General features: G+C 33.0%; 1 protein-coding gene across 2 annotated transcripts in view; it reads right to left on the bottom strand.

Annotated features, from left to right (window-relative positions):
- Positions 1–25,049, bottom strand: part of Cep112 (centrosomal protein 112) — a 448,365-nt gene that overhangs the window by 306,947 nt on the left and 116,369 nt on the right. For both annotated transcript variants that reach the window (XM_026406648.2, XM_077800819.1), the window contains 5 exons: positions 20,187–20,341; positions 19,654–19,783; positions 18,611–18,703; positions 17,801–17,860; positions 8,638–8,717 (listed from right to left, as the gene is read on the bottom strand). In XM_026406648.2, the coding sequence (XP_026262433.2) occupies positions 8,638–8,717; positions 17,801–17,860; positions 18,611–18,703; positions 19,654–19,783; positions 20,187–20,341 (518 nt within the window). The remainder of the gene's footprint in view (positions 1–8,637; positions 8,718–17,800; positions 17,861–18,610; positions 18,704–19,653; positions 19,784–20,186; positions 20,342–25,049) is intronic.

Here is a 25,049-nt window from a genome sequence, read left to right as displayed (position 1 = left end):
CAGTTAAGATTTCAAGGGACAGAAGTTGGCAATTCCAAAAACTTTACGGTACACTTTGTCTCTTGCTCAATTACATCCTTACTAAGTTGACCACAGGTGTAGTTTACCCTCCATCTGTTACACACCTCTCAGTTTCTCATAGCAACTGTTTTCATGCCACATAATGAGTATAGTTCTGGGATAATTGAACATGGGGGAAATTAGGAAGCATATGGAAAGCCAAACACGTGGCACTCCCACCCAGCATTCTTGGGAGGGAAAGAACATCCCAGTTTAGACACTGTCAAGTGCCCTCAAAAGTTGTGCTATACAAAACTTTACAGGTGCGTACAGTGACTATCACAGTGACGTTATGGCTTATGCAGCTCTTTATACTCAGTACCAACCAAGTTCCTAGAGCAAGATATTTGGAGGGAATAATTAATAAATTAATTTGATAAAATCAAATACAACACAGACATTGAATAATGACAGAAGTATACACAAACAGTGTACTCAAGAGTTTACATTCTTCATGTAAAAGTACATGGTATGTCCACAAGTATAGAAATTTTTAAATTTTCATCTTAAATTTTGCTTAAAACTTTAAACCTAGAATGTAACTTTTTAAATCTTCAAGTTACATATACTATTAGTCAAAATACTAACACACATTTAATATAATGGGAAAGAATCAACTTGGGATATTAAGTAACATAAATTTGTTGTGAATTATTTTTGCTTCAAAGAAAGGATATAGCTGTAACATGGCACAAAAGAAGATCCAAACAATTGGAAAGGAATATCATGTTCTTAGATAAAAGGATTCAACATTATAAGGTGTAAACACTTCCTCTGTTGAACTATGAATGTTCAGAAACATTAGTTACTAATTTTTTTTTTTTTACAAAATAAGGTAATTACAAAGCTCAAATAGAAAAATACAAATGAAACAAAAGGAAAATTCTGAAAAAGAACAGAGTGTTTACTGTGGCTGGATAAGATGTCCTACTAGTCTGTAAATACTATTTTTCAACTGCAGTCATTAAAGAATATATCACTGGTAGATGTATATGGAGACCTCTATATACGGAGAACAGTATATGAAAAGCAAAAATTACAGAAATAACTGTAATAATAAAGGTATTATAGCGACACTACAGTGAGGGAAAGGTTAAGATTATTAAATAAAGATAACTGTAATAACTGTAAAGGTAACTATAATAACTGTATAGGTAACTGCAATAATGGTTGAGGTAACTGTCTAACCATTTAACAAAAGCCAAAACCTAACTGGATCCATACCTTAGAACCTTCACCAGATATATCGCAAATGAATCACAGATTTAAATGTAAAAATCAGACCATTTATGTAGTAGAATTTTTACCAGGTGTTTTCCGAAGGAAGCTCATTAAATAAATCATGCTACAACAAATATAAAAAGCATAAAATAAGGAATTCTTTGTCTTCATATGAAACTGGCTTCAAGATACACTGATAAGTAAAAAGATAAAAAAATTACATATTTTTATATTTATATATTTGTGAAAATTAGCTTAACATATGTTTCAGGATTATAAAGTAACTGTGAGAAAATTTAATATAAAGATTAAAAAGTAAACTATTGGAATATCCAGAATTCATAACACAGTTGTCTCATTTAATAAAACTGCATGATTAGTGTGTACTAACAGTATCAAGAGGCATCTGGCCAGAGGTTATGGCCCAGATTTGAATTTGTTTTATCTGTTTTCAAAAATGCAGTAAAATTTTTATTTATAGTGTATACATTTACACAAGAGAGAGATTGTGGTGGGGGAGAGAGCAAGTGAGTACAAATACAATGAAAACAAAATATTTTTGGTTCCAACAGGGTTATGTGTAACTGTATCATCTAAGGACCACTGTGTGGTAATGAAATTACTACTACTTATTTTCAATACTACATGAAAAACAGAAAACTTTTCTATGCTAGTTTTAGGGTAAAATACATTTGTAATGTTTACTTTCTGACAATGCAAAAAATTAAAATAGATCAGCATAAATTGCTGCCAAGTCATCTTTGTATTTTAGTGCAAAAGAAGAATTTGAAAAAGTTATCAAACAGATGTTTTTGAAAGCTTCTTTGAATACTTTAAACAGACAATTTATAAAGGGATACAAATAGGAAAAGAACTCCAACTATTCCAATTTGCCAATGACATGATTCTATATTTAGAAGATCTTAAAATTTCTACTAGAAAACTTCTAGAACTAATAAATGAATTCAGCAAAGTAGCAGGATATAAAATTAAGGTAAATCAACTGCGTTCCTATACATCAGTGATAAATCAACTGAAAGAGAAATTTTAAAAACTATTCCATTAACAATAGCCTCAAAAAAATAAAACACCTGGAATCAATTTAACAAAAAGAGGTGAAACACCTCTACAATGAAAACTACAGAAATCTAAAGAAAGAAACTGAAGAAGACTTTAGAAGATAGAAAGACTTCCCATGTTCTTAGGCATGGGTAGGCAGAAATAATATTGTCAAAATGGCCAAACTACTAAAAGCCTTATACTGATTTAATGCAATTCCTATTAAGGTTCCATTCCATTCTTCATAGAAATAGAAAAACCATTCATGAAATTCATTTGGAAAAATAAGAGGCCCACAGTAGTCAAAGCAATCCTCAGTGAGAAAAGTTAAGCATGAAGCATCACAATATTTGACCTTAAATTATACAACAGAGCTATACAAACAAAAACAGACATTAATTGGCCAAAACAGACATTAAGACCAATGGAATACAACAGAAGACACAGAGACAAACCCACATAAACACAATTATCTCATCCTAGACAAAGGCACCAAAAACATACACTGGAGGAAAGATAACCTCTTCAACAAATGGTGCTGGGAAAACTGGAAATCCATATGTAATAGAATGAAACTTAATACCTATCCTTCACTCTGAACAAAACTCAACTCAAAGTAGATCAAAGACCTAGTCATGATACCAGAAACTCTCCATCTAAAAGAGGAAAAAGTAGGCATAAGTTTCCATCATGTCAGCTTAGGAACCAACTTCCTCAACAAGACTCGTGGGGCACAAGAATCACTAAATGGGATGGTATCAAACTAAAATGCTTCTTTACAGCAAAGGAAACAAAATTGTAAAGAGAGAGCCTACAGAATGGGAGAAAATCTTTGTCACCTGCACCTCAGATAGAGGATTAATCTCTAGGGTATATAAAGAACACAAAGAACTTTATGCCAACAAAACAAATAATCCAATCAATAAATGGACAAAGAAGCTGAACAGACACTTCACATTAGAAATATGAATGATCAACAAATATATTTAAAAATGTTCAACATCTGTAGCAATTAGAGAAATGTAAATTGAAACTACACTTGGATTTCATCTCACTCCAGTCAGAATCACAATTACCAAGAAAAAAAAAAAAACATCAAATGGTGCAGATGCTCAGGCCCTAAAGGATGTAGTGAAATTAGTTCAGATGAGCATCCTTCCAGGCTAATTGTACTGGAAATTCCACAAGCAAGTAAAAAAACAAGAGACCCAGAATACTTAAAGCAATCCTTAGCAAGAAGAGTGAAGCAGGTGGCATCATATATCAGACCTTAAACTATACTATAGAGCTATAGTAACAAAAACAGCATGGTATTGACACCAAAACATACTGGCAGACCAATGGTACAGAACAGAGGACACAGAAACTAACCCACAAAATTACAATTATCTTATATTAGACAAAGGTGTCAAAAACATGCACTGGAGAAAAAGATAGCCTCTTCAACAAATGATTCTGGGAAAATTGGAAATCCATATGCAACAGAATGAAATTAAACCCCAATCTCTCACCATGCACAAAACTCAACTCAAAGTGGATCAAGAACTTAGGAATAAAACCAGAGACCCTGTGTCTAATAGAAGAAAAAGTAGGCCCTAATGTCTATCATGTGGGATTAGGCCCCAACTTCCTTAATAAGACTCTGATGGTGCAAGAATTAAAATCAAGAATCAATAAATTGGATGGACTCAAACTAAAAAGTTTCTTCTCACCAAAAGAAACAATCTGTGAGGTGAATAGAGAGCCTACATCTTGGGAGCAAATCTTTACCCCTCACACATCAGATAGAGCAATAATCTCTAGGGTATATAAAAAACTCAAAAAGCTAAGCTCTAAAAAACCCAATATCCCAATCAATAAATGGGCCAAGGTCCTGAACAGACCTTGGTGTGGTTTGAATAATCTTCAGCAACCTTTCAAAACTACACAAATAAAGACACAATTTAAATCAAATGGTGTGATTATTATCAAAACACAGCATTAAGAAAAATACCTTATTACTCTCTGCAGTCAGATTGCTACCTCTAATGTCCTCTGTGTGGACATTCTGGAGCTGGCACTTGTACTGGGAACAAATTAAGTTGGTTTGTCTATCACCATTTCCATTACTTTGGCATAGACATACTAATTTCCCTTCAATAAATTATATCCCTCTTGAAATTCCATTTTTTTGGAGGTTAACTACCCTCTCAGTAGGCATGTGACTCTGAATTGATTAACCAAATTCTCCTGGAACTTCCAATCTTGGTTGGGTTAGTGCAGAATGGTACAAAGTGGTAGGAGATCATTCATAACCGTGGTGGTAAGTGATGAAAGTGTTGATTATTCCCCAGGGCCTCCAAGTCTCCTTAAGTCTTGACCTTTTTTCAGTATTACTGGCAATTTTGTGTTATGTTACCTAATATCCAATTCATTCATTTTCTGTTTAGAGTTGGTTTCTGTGTGTAACCAAACTGATTATTGATTCAGAGGTGATCCCTAGAACTCATTGACAAGTTCAATCTATTTGAATTGCAATCCCTTTCCCAGAAGTTCTGATCTTCATTTTCCTGCTCTTTTAAAAGTGCATTTTGTAATTTACTTAGCAGGGTTTATTGTTTATTGTCCCTCACTAGAGTGTAAGTTCTAAGTGGCATGGGTTCTTTATTTAAATCTTTTTCTTCGACTCGAATTTACCAAATGCAGAAGGCAATTCCTGGAACATAGAAAGTGCTCAAGAAATATTTGCACATTTAATTAATAAAGTTTTAGGCCACTGTCTTTTGAATCTCTTGACTGTATGGAACAATAATTAGTGCTCAGTTCACTGTAAAACCTTGGCATGTTTTTGCTTCAGATGGTTTTGGGTGACATCACTTTGTGGGTTGGAAGAAAATGTAATTACATGGAGGAGAGCAATCAGCTGCTCTCTACCTCTAAGGAAATGAACGAAACTCTGACTCATATGGTTAAAGTTCTATATGATCTTCCAGGTCTTGATATGTATCAAAGCCTATTTTACTCTCTAAAGAAAAAATAGGAAATATCATTGATGTAATAAAATAAAAGAGATTTGACTTAAAGACTAAAAATAATATTCTTTTTAATAAAAAAATATAAAATAAAAAAAAACAATAAATGTTGGCAAGAATGCAGGGGGAAAGGCAGTCACACATTGCTGGTGGGACTGCAAATTGGTGCGACTCTGAAAAGCAGTATTAGATTCTTCAGAAAACTGGGGATAAAAGCACAATTTCACCCAGTTAACCCATTCCTTGGCATATACTCAAAAGGCTTAAAATCAGCATACTACAATGATACAGCCATATCAATGTTTATAGCAGCTCAATTTACAATAGCTAAACAATGGAACCAATCCAGGTGCCCTTCAACAGATGAATGGATAAAGAAAATGTGGTACATATATACAATGGAATATTACTCAGTCATAAGAAAAATAAAATTATGGTATTTGGTGGTAAATGAATAGAACTGGAGATTATCTTAATAAGTGAAATAATCCAACCCGCCAAATTCAAAAGCCAAATGTTCTCTCTGACATGCAGATGCTGACTCACAAAAGACAGGGTGGAGGGAGGAGTGGAGGTTCCCCATATTGGACAAGGAGAAGTTGTGGCAATGGGAGGACAGAAAGGGAAATGGGAATGGGAAAGACAGTAGAATGAATCAGACATAACATTCCTTCATTCACATACAAATATAAGACCAGTGTAACTCCATATCATGTACAACCACAAAAATAGAAGTTATACTTTATGTATGTATGTCAAAATACATTCTACTGTCATGTATAGCTAAAAAGAATAAATGAATAAATAACTAAATAATTTATACAATATCTCAAATGATGCTTAAAAATCAAATTTAGTAAATACAGGAATACCTTTAAAAAGGAATAAGTTAAACATATACTATATATTGTGGACCATACCTACAGCCTTGTGCATATTAATTGATTGTTAAATATCTTTTTTACTTTTTAGTTATAGATGGACACAATGTCTTAATTTTGTTTATTTATTTTTATGTGGTGCTTAAGATCGAACCCAGTGCTTCACAAAGGCCAGACAAGCACTCTGCCACTGAGCCACAACCCCAGCCCATATAGACAGATTTTTTTTAACTCCTCCAAAAAAGAAACAATACTTTTGAAGTTCCTTCAAAGAGTTATATTAAATTATTTTGTTATATGTAGTCATTTTCCATGTATTAGAGTATACTGATTCCCATATACTTTATGTACTTATGTTCAAAAAATGAACACATATAATTCATTCCATTTATACTTAAAGTTGTAGATAACTTTTAATTACTAGAAGGTTTTTAAATTATTTTCTACAGTAAAAATGAAATAGGATACAAAAATTATTAGAATGTTTGCAGAAGAAAATATTAAAAAGAGAAGCAACTTTAAACTAGTTTCATTTCTTAGGAACAACAACTGGCAGGTTAACTTTCAGGAGTTAGCATTTTAAATTAAAAATGCTGACTACAATCCAGTGTCTCTCTTGAATAATGATAAGTTCTAAAATATTACCTGAGACCTAAACCAAAGACTGAGCTGACAGTTTCAATTACTTGGAGAGAGTGTATCAACTACATCATATTCTCAGAGAACAATACCTAACCTTTTTCAGTCTTTGACATAAGTCAGAAAAAAAAGTTACCCAACTTTTCTAGTAATATCTTAATCACACTGCTTAACATCTTAATTCATAAGAATAACTCCACATGGTCACATAATTCTGTTATTAATTCTTTGAAATAATCAAAGGACTTGTGACTTGAAAGTCATTAGGAAAGAAGAAAAGTACTCTACGGAGAAGGCTGACAGAGAGCTCAGAAATTTAAAAAAAAAAAAAAAGTTTTTTTGTTTGTTTATGTTTTTTGGTGCTGGGGATTGAACCCAGGGCCTTGCGCTTATGAGACAAGCACTCTACCAACTGAGCTATATCCCCAGACCCCTCTGGTGCTTTAGTCCTGATTACTCCTGCTGTACTAGATGCTGTACTGTTGCAATCATGCAGACACAGTGAAAATGAAGATACCACCAGCTTAGGAGATGGCAGAAAGAAACCTACTGAACAATTTTACTTAAAATTCTAAAACAGTTTCCTTTAACTCCAAGATGAAGTATTCTGATAAAGACCTTGAGAGTTAAGAGTATTAGTTCTGTCATTACTCAGTTACAGTTAGATAATAAAAGTTATTTGAGTTCATGTTTAATGCATATTATCATTCCCTTTTGATTTCATCTAATTCACACTTGATGTGAGCAAACAATAAATCTTGGTGTAGATAAAAAATTGGTATCCTGTGATTTCATAATACATAAACTATTTTAAGATATTCTATTCAGCAACTGAGCCAATATATTTTACTAACAAACAATCTGAGAGGGAATGGTTCTGCAGTCTTCCCAGGGAGAATTTGATATAAAGTTTATTTGATGCTGAGTGTTCTTTTTTGACTTTCTGTAAGGTATTTCTATTTGGAGGTTTGAGAAAGCAAGAAAAATGGAATTAGCTAATTCTCTAGGAGTTAACCAGGTACACTGAGCTTGAGCTTAAGAAATTTGTGTTCTTAAATCAGTTTATTGGGTCAGATTCCATGTTGACTTTCATCCAATTAAAGTTCTTATTGTTATGTATTGTAATTGCCAAATTTCTTAAATAACTTTCCAACTAGACTATGTGGTCTTCTGAGAAAGGACCATACATTGCCTGACACATGGTAGAAACTCAGTATTTACTGAATGAGTCAGTGTTTTCAGCTAAAGACCTCAAGATAAAATCTAGTCATAGTTAGGAAAATAATGGAGAAGACAAAATCTAAATCTTCAATGAACATTTACATATTATGTCTTAAGACAAAAACCTTTCCTAAACAATGCCTGTACAGAAATATATTTTTTTAAATATGACAACTGTAACATCTCATTACCCAAATTTCTCAACAAAATCTACAGAGGGATTTCTAAATGTCTTAAGATTTTAATCTCATTTTTTAAAAAATCTGTTTCCATTTAAGAGAAAGAAAACATCTGAAACCACTAGGTTCTATTTTCTTACATTCCTATCACTTAAAAACAGCTGAACTGATTTTTCTTTTTTTAAAAAAAATACTGACTAGTAATAAAATTCTGAAAATAGAAATTCATGATGGAAAACCAATGCAAACTATTCATAGCAATGCTCTTATAAAATATGATTCTCAGGTTCTAATTACTTAATTTGGCTTACAGTTGAATATAAAGGTATATATTTTAAAATTAAATCTGTTGTGATTTTTACTCACTTCAAAGCTTCCTCAAATTTATGAATTTTCTTTTGAGCTTCTTCTTTTTCTTTATCAAGTTCATTCTGCAAGTCATGAACCTGTCATGAAAAGAATATGTGAAATTTACTAAAAGACAAGTATACTCAAAAGGATGAAACAGTAATTTCAAATCCACTTGTAGTATAAAATCAGATTTAGACACTTTCAGATAGAAATTTAGTCAGCCATAATAATTTACCATGGAATGATTTCTATACTATACTTCAAATATAAATTTTCTATTAAAAGCTAATGATTGCCTGAATCCACCTACATATAGACTCTCTTAAAATTGACATGTAAGAAACTCAAAAAGGCACATTTTATTTTTTTAAATTATACTTTAGTCCAAAGAAAACACTATCATGAGATGCAAGAAAATACAATAAGTAATACATCCATCCTCCTCAAGAATAAGGGTTGTGATGAGCAGTCTTCTGCCCCCCTGCTGGGTGTGATTCCTATGCCTGCTTACTGAGTTTGGAAGGATATGTCCCCCTCCCCCATTACCTCTTTCCTGAATGTAGCATCCTTTAAGTAGGTAGGATGGCAACATCAATAACAAGAGCTAAATGAAGATATCTATTCACAAAAAGCTCTTCACAGACAATGTAGATAAGTGTACCTAATGTGAACACTACAGGGATCTTAAAATATGAAAAAGAAACACTAGCACAGCTCAACAGAAAGGTAGGAATAGAATGCAGCCTCAGTTCCACTCACATAGCACCAAGGATGCAGAGCCTTGATGACAGTAAGAAAGCTCTTATGTTAGGGGATGAGAACACCTGCTATGGATCTGCAGCGCTATGGATCTGCAGCCGTGGTGGGACTCAAAACATAACTGGGGGTCAGGGAGATGAGAGAGGAGTGACAAGAGCAATGGCAATGAGCACACACATGCAATAAGCTGTACAAAATGCTGAAGCAATGCTGGCCAAAAATAGTTACTTCTGTCAGTTTGGATGGGGACCTGTTTAACTCAAACCCTGAATGACTTGGCCTTTGCCTTATTATTTTCATTATTATGGAACTCAGGATTGACCTCTGGAGTTTTCACATGTCAGGCCAGCACTCTACCACTGAGCTACATACCCAGTCCTTTTTATTTTTGACACAGGGTCTCACTAAGTTGCCGAGGCTGGCCCCAAACATGTGATCCTCCTGACTCAGCCTTCCCATAGCAGGGGTTACAGGCATGTGCTACTATGCTAGGTTTTCCTGTTCCTTTTATAATTCTCTTTAATTTTTTCCAGTTGGAATTTTAGTAAGGTAAATAAATTGATAAAATTAACAATCTCCTTTAAAACCAAAAGGAATAAGGATAGAGGAAGCAACATTACATGATAATATCAAAAACCTTCTACTGGCTGCTCTGATAGTAATTGCTAAAGCAAGAAAAATACTGAGTAGTAGAGACAAATGCAGGGTGGTAGAAAGTGTGAATTATCAGGAGAATCAGGAGACAGGCGCCCCTCTGCTCCCTCTCTTAAAAAGTAAATTTAAAATATCTCATGAAGGCTATTTTTATTCTCAAGGAAAGAAAAATCAACTTGCCTTGCAGATCTTCATCACTACATTTATTCTATTTTTACATGGGGAAAAAAAACGAATTCTGTTCAAAATTTTACCAGGTTAAAGATTTAAATTATCATCTTACTTCCTTTGGATCCCTACCATGTACTACAGTGCTTGGCACACAGTAAGCATGTTTAACCAGAAAACAAACATTACTAAAGTCACAGGAGCACTTGTCTCAACACAAATCTAGTCTTTTCAAGGTCTAGAATCAAATATTAAAACTCCAAATTGGAACTCAGAAATGACCTAATTTGAAGATTCTGGGAACATACATTTTTATAGCACCAAAATCCTTTCTTGAAATAAAATCTTGCATAAATTCTCTGGCTTGGACTTTCGGCACTATGCTGATTGAAGGTAGAATACGATGTTAGCTCTGATTTGTTACATATGGCTTTATTATGTTGAAGTACATTCCTCCTACACTTAAACTGTTTATCATGAAAGAACGTTGAATTTTATCAAATGCTTTTTCTGCATCTATTGAGATGATCAGGAAATTCAGTCCTTCATTCTATTACTGTGATCTATCATATTTATTGATTTGCCTATGTTGAACAAATCTTCCATCCTAGAGATAAGGTCTACTGGATCATGGTGTCTGATACTTTTAAGGTGCTATTGAATTTAGTGTGCCAGTATGTTGTTGAGGATTTTAGCATTTATGTTCATCAGAAACACTGACCTGTAATTTCGTTTTTCTTGTACTGTTCTTAATGACAGATAGTTTTTAATTTCACCCACTAATGCAATAAAGATTTCACATTAACTTCTATGCATTTTCTAAATAAAATAGCTTAGCACATGTTTATTTCTCTCTACTAGTCATTTTCTTTTCTATAATCTGAGGTTGTTCATCCAGGTGGATGTTTTAAATTTTTAAATTTTATATACCTTCTCTTTCAAGACTCTCTTCTGATATTTATATTATTTCACATCATGAAATATAGATTTAAATGCATCTCTTTTTGATAATTTTGGCATTCACCACTATTCCATTTTCCTTAATACATTTTTTTACTTTCCTCATCAAATTATACATTTTAAATTCTTTTTCACTATAACACTATTATTTTTAATGTTTTATTAATGCATTATACTTATACATAACAGTGAGGTTCACTGTGATATATTCATAGATGCACATAATATAACTTACTTCAATTAATTCCCTAGAGCTTCCTTTCCTTTCCCTACTCCCTACCCCTCTTCCCCTTCCGGTATTCTTCTGGTCTTCCTCCTTTTTAATTCATGTATATGTATATTTTTATTTAGAGCATCATAATTATACATAAAAGTAGAATACATTGTGATATACTCATACACGAATGCAGTACATTTTGGTCAATTTTATTCCTTTATTCTTCCCCTTTTCTTTCCCATCTACCTCCCCCTTGATTCCCTTTGTCTATTCAATCAATTTCCCTTCTATTTTCATAAGATTACCCCTTTTAAAAAAATCTCTTTTTTTCCTTATAACTCCTACGTAAGATAAAAAACATCATTTGACCTTAACTTTCTGAGTCTGGTTTATTTCACTTAACATGATATTCTCCTCTTTCATCCCCAGTATCACCACACACAAAAACAAGTATACATTCCAGTACATTTTGTTTTTGAGTTTTCGCTTATGCTTAGTTTGATGGCTCATTCAATAATTTTCTCAAAAATAATATCCTAGTGATATGTCTTCTGAAGCTCTATACATGCAATTGTGTCATTCTGTTGCCTTCACATGTGTAAGATTCTTAGGTCTTATTTTGGCCTAAAGCCTTAGAATGACGCTACTCTGTTATTTTATGATATTTAAGTTTGCAACTAAAGAGACTAAAGTCATATAAGTTTTGGTCTCCCCTTCCCCAGTCTGGACATCTGAGATCATTCTCTCTGTACTGTAATTCAAATTTTTTCAATCTTTCATTGATTTTTATTTGCTAAAGGGTGAATCTTGTCAATTTACATACATAGACATTCTGAAAAGTTTTCTCATGTCTTACTTATATTTGTGTTATTTTTTTCTGAACCTTCCTTCAATTGTTGTATACTAGTTTTCTATTTCCTGACTTAGTATCTATCATCTTTCCCATAATTTTTGATTCTTTGCCCTTTCCCTTTATAATCCGAAAGATAACTGTTTTTCCTTCATACCACTGATTTAGTTCTTTATAATCTGTGCTGCCCAGTGAAGTGCCCATGTGAATTTTAAATTTGCTACTATGCCTTTCTGTCTTACTTCCAGTCCTTTCTATGACAGTGCCCACCAATTTCATGTCATTTCTTTCGTTCCGTATGATATCTCTTTCTCTTGCATGGCCATCATATCTGCTTGTACTCTATGATGAGTTCTTAATATTTTTTTGGATTAAAACATTTTTAGAAGGAACTCTTTTCTCTGAATCTTCCCTATTTAAGTTCTTATTCCTTTACCATATTTTCCAACAGATCCCATTTTGACTTTTCTCTGGAATCACCCCCTGAATAGTGTTCCCCACTCAGCTCTCAGAGCTACACTACAATTCAATGCCCAAGACAATTCCCAGGAGGGTTGTGCCTAGGTTATCTAGCTCTACAGAGATATTTTCTCCTCATGCCACAGCTATCCTCTCTGATGCACTGAAATACCATCTGTGGAAAACCAACAGGGAATTGATACCAGAATTTCTGACAAAACAATAGTATTCTACACATTGGGTCTGTACCTCAAGGTACCATGTACCTGTAGTTTCCCTCTATTTCCTGCTCAGTTTTTTTTTTCTTTTTTCTTTTTTTTTTGGTTGGGAGTGGGGGAGCACAGAATTTTCTGCACGAAAGCATAACTAAGAATTATCCCTTTAGGGAAAACTTCAAAATATTAACCATTTCTTGGAAAAATCTATCCAAAATTATGCAGTATGAGTGGAGGATCTAAAACCAAATTGTATAGATTTGTAACCTTACTTTTTCCACAATTTAACATTCTCTATCTTGGGCTGAAGTCATGGCTCAGTGATAAAGCACTTGCCTGCCATGCATGAGGTCCTGGGTTCAGTCCTCAGCACCACATATAAATAAAAATCCATTGACAACTAAAAAAAAAATGTTTAAAAAAATTCTCTGTCTTGGGTACTATCTCTGAAAATGGGGGTAATAACACTAAGTATATCAAAGACTTGTGGTAAATTAATTAATTATTCCATGTAATGTTCTTAGAGTGATATTCGGAAAAATTTTAAAAAGCTCAATAAACATGAAAAATTATTATTATCTTCTCAGAATAAATAGTCCACATACATTTTTTTAATAATTTCAGGTCATTAAGAAGATCCAAACTCACAATGTGCTACAATACAATAATTTCCTTGGACTCTTAGCCCTTTCAGAAAATAGCCCCTGAAGTGCTAAGCATTCTTGAGTTCCTATACAAGTGCTTCTTTATCACTCTATTCAATCTTAACCTCTGTCAAATTTTCTGCTGCCACCTCTTGATGCTAGATGGTCTCCTAACACAAGCACCTTGATTTAATTTACTGCCTCTAAATCTATTAGAACCATTTCTAAAGGAAGAATGAACTATCTGGGAAGATGAGGGACTTCCCTCTGAGTGAAATATGGATGTGTTCATGTGCATACTTTTGAGCAGGGGGGCTCCTTAAAGCTTGAAGCTGTTTCTCATTTATTTTTATGTCCCTAGCGTCCAGCATACCTGACCCACACTAGAATATTCAATAAATGCTTTCCTGGTTCATTTTTTCATAATACAGTATTTTTGTACTGTATGATTAAGATCCCTTTGAGGTGTTATTTTTAAGTTTTAACTTATATTCAGATAGTTGTGGGAATGAAAAAACATCAGGTTATTTAGAAATCACCTACATATTGATCTCAGTAAGAAAGATTCCTGATTAATGTTCTAATTGGATTAAAGAATTATTTATTTTTACATGAAAGAAAGTTAAAGAATAAGCAACATAGAGATAATGTTATTACCCAATCTCCTTTTAAATTTTTATTTATTTATTTATTTTTTAAATGGAGTGTCACTATATTTCTGAATGGTAGAGGGAAATAAGACAATGTTTTGTTTCTAATCTTTTCCCCAATATATACGATAAATAAAATGCATTTAAAAGTGGAAAAGATAAGAATTCAAACCAGATAGTGAAGGATACATTATATATTCTCAAATGTGTCTACCTGCTGTAAATGATTATTTTAGGTAGCCATAAGCACATTAATAGATAGATAGTTTACTCCTTTACATCCTAAGAATTTAGAAATCAAGAAAGAAGTACCTATATAAAGGAGGAAGGGACTACTATATTCAGGAATAGATCTACTGTGCAAAACATCATGGCATGGTAAAGAGCTCAGAATTGTTCCTGCCTCAAAAACAGACCAGCTGAACAGCTCCACCATGTCTCTTGGCTGCTCTAACTTCTGCTTCCCAATACAAAAAAATATGGGAGAGTGTGTTGCAAGACTGCTCTAAATCTTTTCACTATGTAATTTCATTTTCTAACACTTTAGGAAAGGCACATAGCTTCTTAAAGAAAATCCCATCAGTAATAGTTGAAAAAAAATATACAATAAACACATAAAGCTATGAAAAATTGTTTTAAACAAAATTAAAAGAATTATATACAAATATTAAGTTTAGATAATCATATTTAAGTGATTTTAAACTCCATTAAAATTCATATCTCATTTGTTAGTTACATCAGAATGATTTCAAGTACACAACTCAATTTTAGCACATTTTAGAATATGCATGCTTAGCATCTGCCTCATAAATTTCTTTAGGTAAACAGCACCATCTTTACTCCCTGGTGCCTGTTCAAAAAACAAGCAACAGGCTATTTGTAGGAGGCAGGTGTTTCCTTGCTAGTAAGATCATTTAGTCTAACCATTTCCTGATTTAGCAGATTAGGACACTTCATCAAACAATGACATTTAGTTTTACTACCTATTATTTGTTTGATGTTCAAAGCTCTTAAGAGCAGGCAACAGCCACCAGAGATCAATAAAAACCACTAGATAATATGTGTGTGCTTAAATTAGGGACAGCATTTGATGCTGTTTCTTTTACCTCAAACAAATTGGAATGGTATGGTCCTATCCTGCTGCTTTTGTACTGGCATGAGGAAATAACTTAGGATGGTATTTCCTCCTCTTGAACAGATATTTAGAACTGAATTTTATGCCCAATGTTATTGAATGTGCACACCTGTAACACTGTCTCACAAACAAAAGCCCTATACAATCCATTTAGCTATAAAGTTACACAGTCCAGGGCTACGTGAGATTTATGTCAGCTCTTTGAGCAGTCCAAAGGGATTTTCCCCAAGGGGAGTACAAGACATCAAATCTTCAAGGCTTGAGATCACAGCAGGTTTAATAAAGAAAGAAGAACAAATGTCAATTTAAAAGGGGAACAATCAAAAATTAAAAAAAATAAAATTAAATTTAAAAAAAATTTTTAAAAAAGGGGGAATATTATAGAATTATTTGTAGATAAAAAGTGATATGATGAGCAACATTTTCTTCCAATACAAATAATTTTAGGAAAATATGCAATATTTATTTTATTTTTAGGGTTGCTCTGATTTTAAACAAGTTTAACATACATTGAAAATAATACACTTTAACAAATTACTTTCTATTAAAAAGCTAGGTAAACTGATTGCTCAAGGAAAAGGAATATTATGCCTAATAAAGAAAATTTAGGTCTGCTCCCTAAATTTTGGAATGAAATAGAACATAAATGGTTGAAAGGTTACTGGATAAGGATGAATTGAGCTCCCATATTTGCTCTCTCGTGTATATTCATCAGGTAAAGGGACTGGCCTCAGAAATTTTAGTCGACTTAGTTGCTAAATATTCAATAAAAGATAATGAGAGAAAAAAAGACTGCCCTTTTAGGTCTAGCTATGCATTTAATAGCCCTCAGCAGAACTTCGAGAAGTTCAGGAAAGGAATATATTCTTTCACAATTAGTGTGTGCCTTTCTCTTAACACCAGCCCATCCATTTCACAGATACACATATAACCACCTCTCAGGAGGAGACTAACCATAAAGCGTAATGGAGCAAGAGGCTAGAAAGATGCTCTGTTTTTGTTTGTTTGTTTTTAAGAATTTCTTTTTCTTTTTTTTTTTTTTTTTTTAGTTGCAGATGGACACAGGACACAATACCTTTATTTTGATTATTTATTTTTTTAGGTGGTGCTGAGGATCGAACCCAGTGCCTCATGCATGCTAGGTAAGCACTCTACCACTGAGCCACAACTAGACCCAGGAAGATGCTCTTTAATGGAAGGAAAGTCAGAAATCTGCCCAAAGAATGAACAATGAACTAACAAGTATACCCAGAGGATCCAGATGCTTTATACCATAGGAAGCAAGGCTTATGATGACACATGTTCTTCTTTTGGTAAGGAAAATATTTATGAAGCCACATTGCTTGACAATAGAAACTGAAAATCTTCTTTATTTCAATAAAAACATTACTTCCCCTTCCTGTTGAGCTATCAATTTTGTAGATATAAAATCTACCTAAAAACTTGCACTGAGTTGTGTTAAAATTGCAGCAGTAAGAAAATCTATTAATAATTTTAAAAAGCACAGACACAAGTCAGTATGTGTCAGTAAAAATACATTTCTTAAAAACAGAAACATTCTTCTTCTTCTACATTAAGCTGTTGGAGGGCAGGGTCTATGCCTAATGTATCCACAACCTCATCTTATTATCTAATATGACACTTTGACCAGTGTAAACAGTTAATGGCTAGGTACTGAGTAACTGATTATATGGATAAGTAAGAGGTGGTAACATAAAAGGTTTTAAAAATTTTTATGTAAACCATGTTTAATTTAAATTTGTATATATTCTAATTAATTGAAGAATTAACTTCTTTCTCCTTTTCCATTATAGGTAAATTTTACAAGTGTATTCATTTGTCAGAACAACAAATAATTATAAAAGCAGCACAAAACCTTGTATTTCAAATGCCCTTCCACTGATAGCAAACAATTTCAGAACATAAGTGTTCATAGTCACAAATCCATAAAACACTGTATTTTACTGCCAAAGATGTTAATATACCCCTAGTTATTACTGATAACAAGGATACTAACATATATCAGTAGAAATATACACTATTCTAAATAATAAAAAATAACTAGTAATTTTTAAGTAGTAGTCAATTCTTTCATTGTTTTATGTTCTTTGGTTAAATATTCAATGCTCTCATTGAACATTATGATAACATAACATAAAATAACTCCCATTGTATCATACTTTTAAGTTGGTAGAAAGAAAATATAATTTAAAAGTATTATTATGAAAGATAATAAATTAAACATGCAAGCAGTGTTTTAATATTGATGTAAATAATAACTGACCTGAAGAAGCTATTTATAAAAATAAAAAATAACGAAAAAATATTCACTACTTTGTGGTTGAAATCAACTTGGAAACAAATTATTCTTTAAGGGTTAAAATGTATGGCATTATAAAACTAAGACCCCATTAAATACCTCATCTACCATTTTCAATGTTTTATAACTTCCCACAAAACTTATTACCTTTTTCTCATAGTTGTGTTTTAATTGGCTTTTCTCCACTTGAAACTTATTTTCTTGGTCCTGTGAATGGTAAATGTTTATTTTTATTATTTAAAATTGCTATTAGAGTCAATATAATGAGAAAATCAATGAAATCAATGAATCCATTAAATGTCAAACTTCAGAGTTTTGAAAATTATTAGGAGAGCCCTATCTGCCCAATTTTCTAGGCTACAAGTAGAAAGTATATGAGTGCCTCCATATTACAGGACCAAAGGCTTTAGCTGTCTGAAGATGTTTACTGTGCTCAAAAGTGCCTACTTTGCAGTAAAGTGTAAGAGGAACTTTTCAATCCTTAGGATTAGGAGGTTAAGAATGGCCAATTGGGTCAATATGAAAATAACAAATTTGAAGTTATACCATACACTAATCTTTGGTACTTTTTGGCAATAAGAGAAAGGAAAAACCAAAAGGTAAAAGAAAAAGAAAGAGGAGGACAAGGGAGATTATGAAAATACGTGGATGATTTAAAAGAGAAAAATTATTCTGAAATAACATACTTTTAGATAAGGTTTATTTTTTAAAACTAACCTCAAAAGAGAGATCATTCAAATTAAAACTATTGTTCTTTATTCTGTACATGTTATTAGTATCCAATTCTTCAATTTAAGTAAATAAAATAAAATTAAAATTATGCAATGCAATAAAAGAATCAGAAAGGGTTATCTGCTATATGATTTGTTTTTTTAATTGACTCTCATCTTAAAACATAAATCAAGGAAAGGAAAGGGGAGTTTGGGCCATTGTTCTGGGTAAAAACCCAAGTCTCACCTTTAGTTGCTGCTGTCTTTGAAGTTCTGATTCCTGTAACTGCTGTTTTAATTGACAGATGTTCTGTTCTAATTCTTTAATCGTATCAGATGCCTGATGGATTTTAAGAAGAATAAAAACTCAAATATTGATTTTTGCACCATCTTATAAATTCTGATTCAAAAAATATATGCGTACCCCCTGAAAATTCAATCAAAGTTTAAATTATCTAGCTATATGAATAAAAACTATTTTTAATGAACAGAAAATTAATTTTTTAAAAGTAAAAATATAAATAGAGTACCAGGTAGTATTTAATGTTATAAATGCAATACTGACATAAAAAATAGGTTTACAGAAAACTTAAAAAATTTTAACTATAAAACTATGGGCTAGGGCTGGGGTTGTGGCTCAGTGGTAGAGAGCTCGCTTAGCATGTGCGAGGCCCTGGATTTGATCATCAGCACCACATAAAAATAAATAAATACAATAAAGGTATTGTGTCCAACCACAACTAAAAAAATAAATAAATATTTTTTTTAAAAAAAAACTACGGGGCTGTTGTTGTGGCTCGGTGGTAGAGCACTTGCCTCGCAGGTGTGGGAACTGGGTTTGATTCTCAGCACTATGTATAAATAAATGAATAAAATAAAGGTCTGTCAACATCTAAAATAATATTTTTTAAAAAAATTTAACTACAAAACTAAAGCAGAGTCAAAATTTCAAGACAGTAATAATATATATCATTACTCAACAAAATGCATTAAAAAAAACGACTTCTCAGAATTTATAGGTTTCCTCCTTTTAAAACCTTCATACTAACAAGGGTTAACTTACAGAAGAATGTAATTTACATACATTTATGTTGTATATTCTATCAGACATTAACATTTGCAACATTTTAAATAATAAAAATTCTCGAAGTTCCCATTATTTCAAGAATAAAAAGTGGTGGTAACATTAATGTCAAACTCCAATTAGCTTCTACATGTCTGTCTATGGCTACAGGCTGAGCAAAGAAAATAACTACTTTGTGTAGATATATCTGTCAGCTTATTCAATACCTTCGAAGCTGAAAGAGCATGTTCTTGTTTCAGAAGGCTTATATCGGCATCATGTTTGCTTTGTAATAGTTTCATGTTTTGCTCATAATCATTCATAAGATGGTCTTTTTCTTTATGCAGTAAGTTGCGCCTAAAAGCAATAAAAAAATAGATTTCTAATATTTTTAGAACCAATCTCTAAAGTGGAATTTTATAATCAATTAATTCTATTATACTTAAAAATGTCAAATAAGTAGGCACATTTTTATTAACTGTAAACATATGCCTCTCATGTTTAAAGGGGACTTTAAGATTAAATGTGCATGGTATGATTAATTTTTACAGATTATTTATATAGTTAATATTTAAGTACTTTGTAGAGGGGACTGGGATTGTGGCTCAGCGGTAGAGCGCTTGCCTAGCACATGTGAGGTCCTGGGTTCAATTCTCAGCATCCCATAAAAATGAAATAAAGGTATTGTGTACAACTAAATAAACAAAATATTAAAAAAATAAGTAGCTACCCCAAATAGATATCTGATTACAGACAATACCTTGCCTTTACTTCTTGTAATTCACTACATGTTATCTGGTAACATCTTTCAAGTTCCAATTTATCTTGAATTAGTTTCTGTCTCTGTAAATTACTGTTCTCTGCTTCTCCGGTCAGTTGCTGGACACGGGCCTCCAGTTCTTTAACCATGTGGTTCTAAAAGAATAAGTTATTGTTGAGAAAGTCTTTTACTTTTGTATAACACTTTTTTACCATAAAGGAGCTTGGAAAATAAGTAAATGCATCATAAATGACAATAGTAAAAATTAAATCAATCTCTAACATCTTTTTTAAAAAAATGCTTTCTACGATAAACTAGAAACAGCACAGTTACATGCTTAAAGTCATTCATTAAATTAAGTGAATATTTACTGAGTCTGCAAATATTCCATGAAGTAGGGATGTGGCAGCATATAGGACAAAGTCCCTATCCTTAGAAGGTTACATTCTCTTCACATCTCTTTATTAGCTTAGGTTCATTAGGTGAGTAATTACCAGTGCCCTTTTCTCTTCATTTGAAGCTGCAAAAACTTTTTCAAATTATAAAACAATGTAATCATATTTTAAGTATAAAATCTATAACTCTCAAATTTTATTACCAGGGTTATCAGATAACCAATATACTTTTTATTATTTAAGTATATAAAAATATTATATTACAGAATTATAGTGTTAGTACACAAATTTTCATTCTTTTTTGAATATCATTTCCATTTTAGTAAAAGTTTTTCTGTATTTTTTCCACAGTATTCAAAATTTTCTCTTAACTAAATCATGCCTCTATCATTTGATATTTAAGCTATTTTGTATTCTTCACCTTGGTAGGACTATAATTTAAAACCTCAACAAAGGTGCTTATGACCTCTTAGGTACTTTATATTTAAAATTAAGGTAGCAAGCATTAGCTGGAGGGATGACTGATTTTCATTTAACAAGTAAACTTCTAATGTGTATGAATAATAGGAAAGATGTACTATGTTCCTTTTATACAGTTTCTAAGATAAACATTTAAAATAAAGTTCAAATATTAAATAACATTAAAATCTCACATCTTTTCATCCTCTCATCCCTTCTTCATTACCAAATAGATATAAAGTTAAATTTTGGTGTAACACCTTCCAAATATGTAAAATGGAAATCATTTCATCTACCTTAAAAGCATGTCAGATAGATCAAATTTTAATAACTGACACAATTCCTGGCTCAGAGCCTGACACCTATCAGATGTCCAGGTTCATTCTTCAAGCATTCTATTTACTTTGGAGTGCTCTTGTTCAGGAATTTGTTTCAGAAGACAGTTTCAATTTTCTAATACATATTCCAAACACCCCTGTTTCCTACATATGTACTGGATGGAAGAAACAAAGAATATATCTTTGGCTTTCCAATTTTAAATGGTGGAATAAAAATTATTTGTATCCCTTCCTCTTCAGAAATTGCCAAAAAGAGACAAGATGTATGAGAAATATAAATGCAAGCTCCAACTACAAATCCTACAAGGGAAAATCCTACTTCTGGCTCTGAAGAAGTAGCTCACAGTAGAACACATTCCCATTAAGAACAACTGAAAGGGGCTGGGGTTGTAGCTCAGTGGCAGAGCACTTGCCTAGCACATGTGGGGCACTGGGTTCAATCCTCAGCACCATATAACAATAAATAAATAAAATACAAGTACTGTGTCCATCTATAACCCCTCCCCAATTTTTTTTTTTTTTAAAGAACAACTGAGCTGGGGATATAGCTCAACTGGTAGAGTGCTTGCATCGCATGCACAAGGCCCTGGGCTCAACCCCAGGCACCACAAAAACAAACAAACAAACAAAAAAACTGAAAGACTAAGAACTTTTTTTATTAGTTTAGGTGTTAGAGGCTGTACAAGGAGGGTGGTAAGGCAGTTAAGAAGCTGCAGAGGGGCTCAGCATTCTCCATTTGCTTTTACCCTGGAGGCATTTTCCAGTCTTGGAGGATGAGGGCAGGGCAAGGGAATAGAGCTCGGCAAGGCCAGAAAAGCCAGGGTTTGAGAAGTCAAGATCCCAGAGAAAAGGGATGCATGGTACTTTAGTCAGCTTTTTCACAGCTGTGACTCAGAGACCCAACCTGAAACACTATAGAGGAGGAAAAGTTCACTTGGGGGCTCAGGGTTTCAGAGGTCTTAGTCCATAGGCAGCTGGCTCCATTTCTTGAGGCTTGAGGTGAAGCAGAACATCATGGAAGAAGAGTATAGCAGAAGGAAGTAGTTCACATGAACATCAGGCAGGAGAGAGAGAGAGAGAGAGAGAGAGAGAGAGAGAGAGAGAGAGAGAGAGAGAGAGAGAAAGAGAGAAAGACACTCCACTCATCAGACACAAAATACATACCCCAAAGGCATGCCCCCAATGACCCACCTCCAGCCGCACCCTACCCACCTTAGATTACTACTGATTAATTCACTGATTGGGTTAAGGCTCTCATAACCCAAATCACTCAACCTCTAAGCCTTCTTGCATTGTTGCAAGCATGAACTTTTGGAGACACTCACATCCAAGCCATAACACATGGTGAAGTGAGGGGTTTTGTGTGTTGTATATAAAGAGAATATAGGAAATCCAAAAAAGAAATAAATATATGCCCCATATGAAGAGAACTTTTTAAAATCTATTTCTTATATAATTTATCCTAATGGAAAATAAATATATGATTATAAAGTATCAGAAAATAACCTAATTGCTAAAGAAATTAAACAATACAAAGGGCCCAAATTGATACAAATAAACAATTCTACAGACTTTGCCTAAGGAAAGGGGGTTTTTATCAGTCAGAAAATCCAGACAGTTCTCCTATGATATGAATAATTGAATACTATAAAGAGGAGAAAAAATGCTCAGATAAAAGTATAAACCATTTTTTATGAGAAAAAGAAAAAAGATGAAAGGGAAAGATATCAAACATTTCAGAGAAGAAAATGATGGACACTGAAATAACACCGTGACCTCAACTGTCTGTCGGTCATTGAACAGAGTAAGAATAATACAGTGAACCTGAAATTTTAACTCAGGAGTTATCAAACTGATCAAAAACCTATTATATCTAAAATAAGAAACCAATGGAATATGCTTATTGAAAAACTGCAGAAAGAATGGAAAGTGGGACCTTTTCATTTTCCTGCTCAATGTTGCGGTGTGGACACTGGTCACTCTTCCTGAATATAACTATGTTCTATAAGAACTGACAAATACTGACAAGAAGGAAGCATCCCTGATGACAGTAGTATTTTTCCACCCTTATTATCTCCTCCATGTCTTGGCAAACTTTTAGGTTCCTACAGAAAAATAACAAGTATTGGTGGCATGTGGAGAAACTGAAACCCTTGTATACCACTGATGAGAAGTAAAGTGACGTGGCCACCATGGAAAAGAGTATGAAGGTTCCTCCCAAATTTGAAAACAGAGAAATACCCAATGATCCAGCATTTTTACTTCTGGGTATTCATCCAAAAAAATTGAAACTATAATCTTAAAGGAAATATTTGCCCTTTTATGTTCCACTCCAGCTATTCACATTAGCTTAGAAATGAAAACAATGTAAATGTCCATGCATAGTGAATGGCTAATACAAAATGATACATACATACATGTAATATTATTCATCCACAAAGAAGAAGGAAAATTAACCATATGCTGAAACTTGCATGAACCTTAAGGACATTACACTAAGTGAAAGAAGACAGTCACAGAAGACAATGCTGCATAGTTCCAGTGATCTGAAGTACCGAGAATGCTGGAATACACAGATTCGGAAAGTAGAGTGGTGCTTACCAGTTGCAAGGAGAAGGAGAAAGCAGGGAGCCCATTATTCAATAGCTACAGAATATCAGTCAAGGAAAATGAAAAAGTCCTAGAAATTTTCTGTACAACATTGTGTATCTAATTAAAGATACTGTGTTGTTAAGAGGTAGATCTCATGCTGCACTTTTTAAAATAGAAAGAAAAACAAGGTATATAACTTACCACATTAGGGACAAATATTTGTAAATATCTTCCCCAATTGAATACCCAGGGTCTCATGGACCACCAACATATTTTGATGATGACAAGAGCAGCCTCTGAGTGGTCACTGTAGACCAGGCACTGTGCTAAGTATTTTATTTTATTTAAAGAGAGAGAGAAAGACAGAGAGAAAGAGAGAGATAATTCCAATATTTATTCTTTAGAAGTTTTTGGCGGACACAACATCTTTGCTTAGATGTGGTGCTGGGGACCGAACCCGGGCCGCATGCATGCCAGGCGAGCATGCTACCACTTGAGCCACATGCCCAGCTCCAATGTGCTAAGTATTTTATAAGGTTTAGGCCATTTAATCATTCCCCCAAAACTATGAGGTAGGTACCAGAAATATAGTTTTAGATATGAGCAAAACTGATTACCTTGCTCTTTTACTTGTTCTTTTAGTAAAATAGTAAGAAGAAAAGAATTTGATTCAATATCTCCTGAACCAAAATTCACTCCATTGTTATAACATCTCCAAGAGTACAATATTCTGCTCATAAGATTACAGAAAATGAACCTGCCGAAATAGCATGAGAAGAGATAACATTTTATAACAGAAGGTACACAAAGAGAAGCTAAATCAAACTTTGGAAACAGTTCAGGTCCCTTTCTTAGTATCTCAAATGTTCATTACTTCAATACCTAGTACTTTAAAAAAAATGTTACATTATTAAACATTTGCAAGATATTTTTTTTATTCTGTAATTTGAGGGCAACAGTGTTTTATAGCTTAGAACTACAAAAATAACAAAAGGCAAGCTAGTGAAATTCTATCCTATCTCAGCATTAGCAATATTAACTCAGTATTAGCAGTATTTAGTACAAGTGAAATGAGACTC

The sequence above is a fragment of the Urocitellus parryii genome, chromosome 7, assembly GCF_045843805.1.
Source record: "Urocitellus parryii isolate mUroPar1 chromosome 7, mUroPar1.hap1, whole genome shotgun sequence".
Taxonomy (NCBI): Eukaryota; Metazoa; Chordata; class Mammalia; order Rodentia; family Sciuridae; genus Urocitellus; species Urocitellus parryii.
Note: the sequence above shows the minus strand (reverse complement) of the source record. Positions and strands in the feature narration are given on the sequence as shown.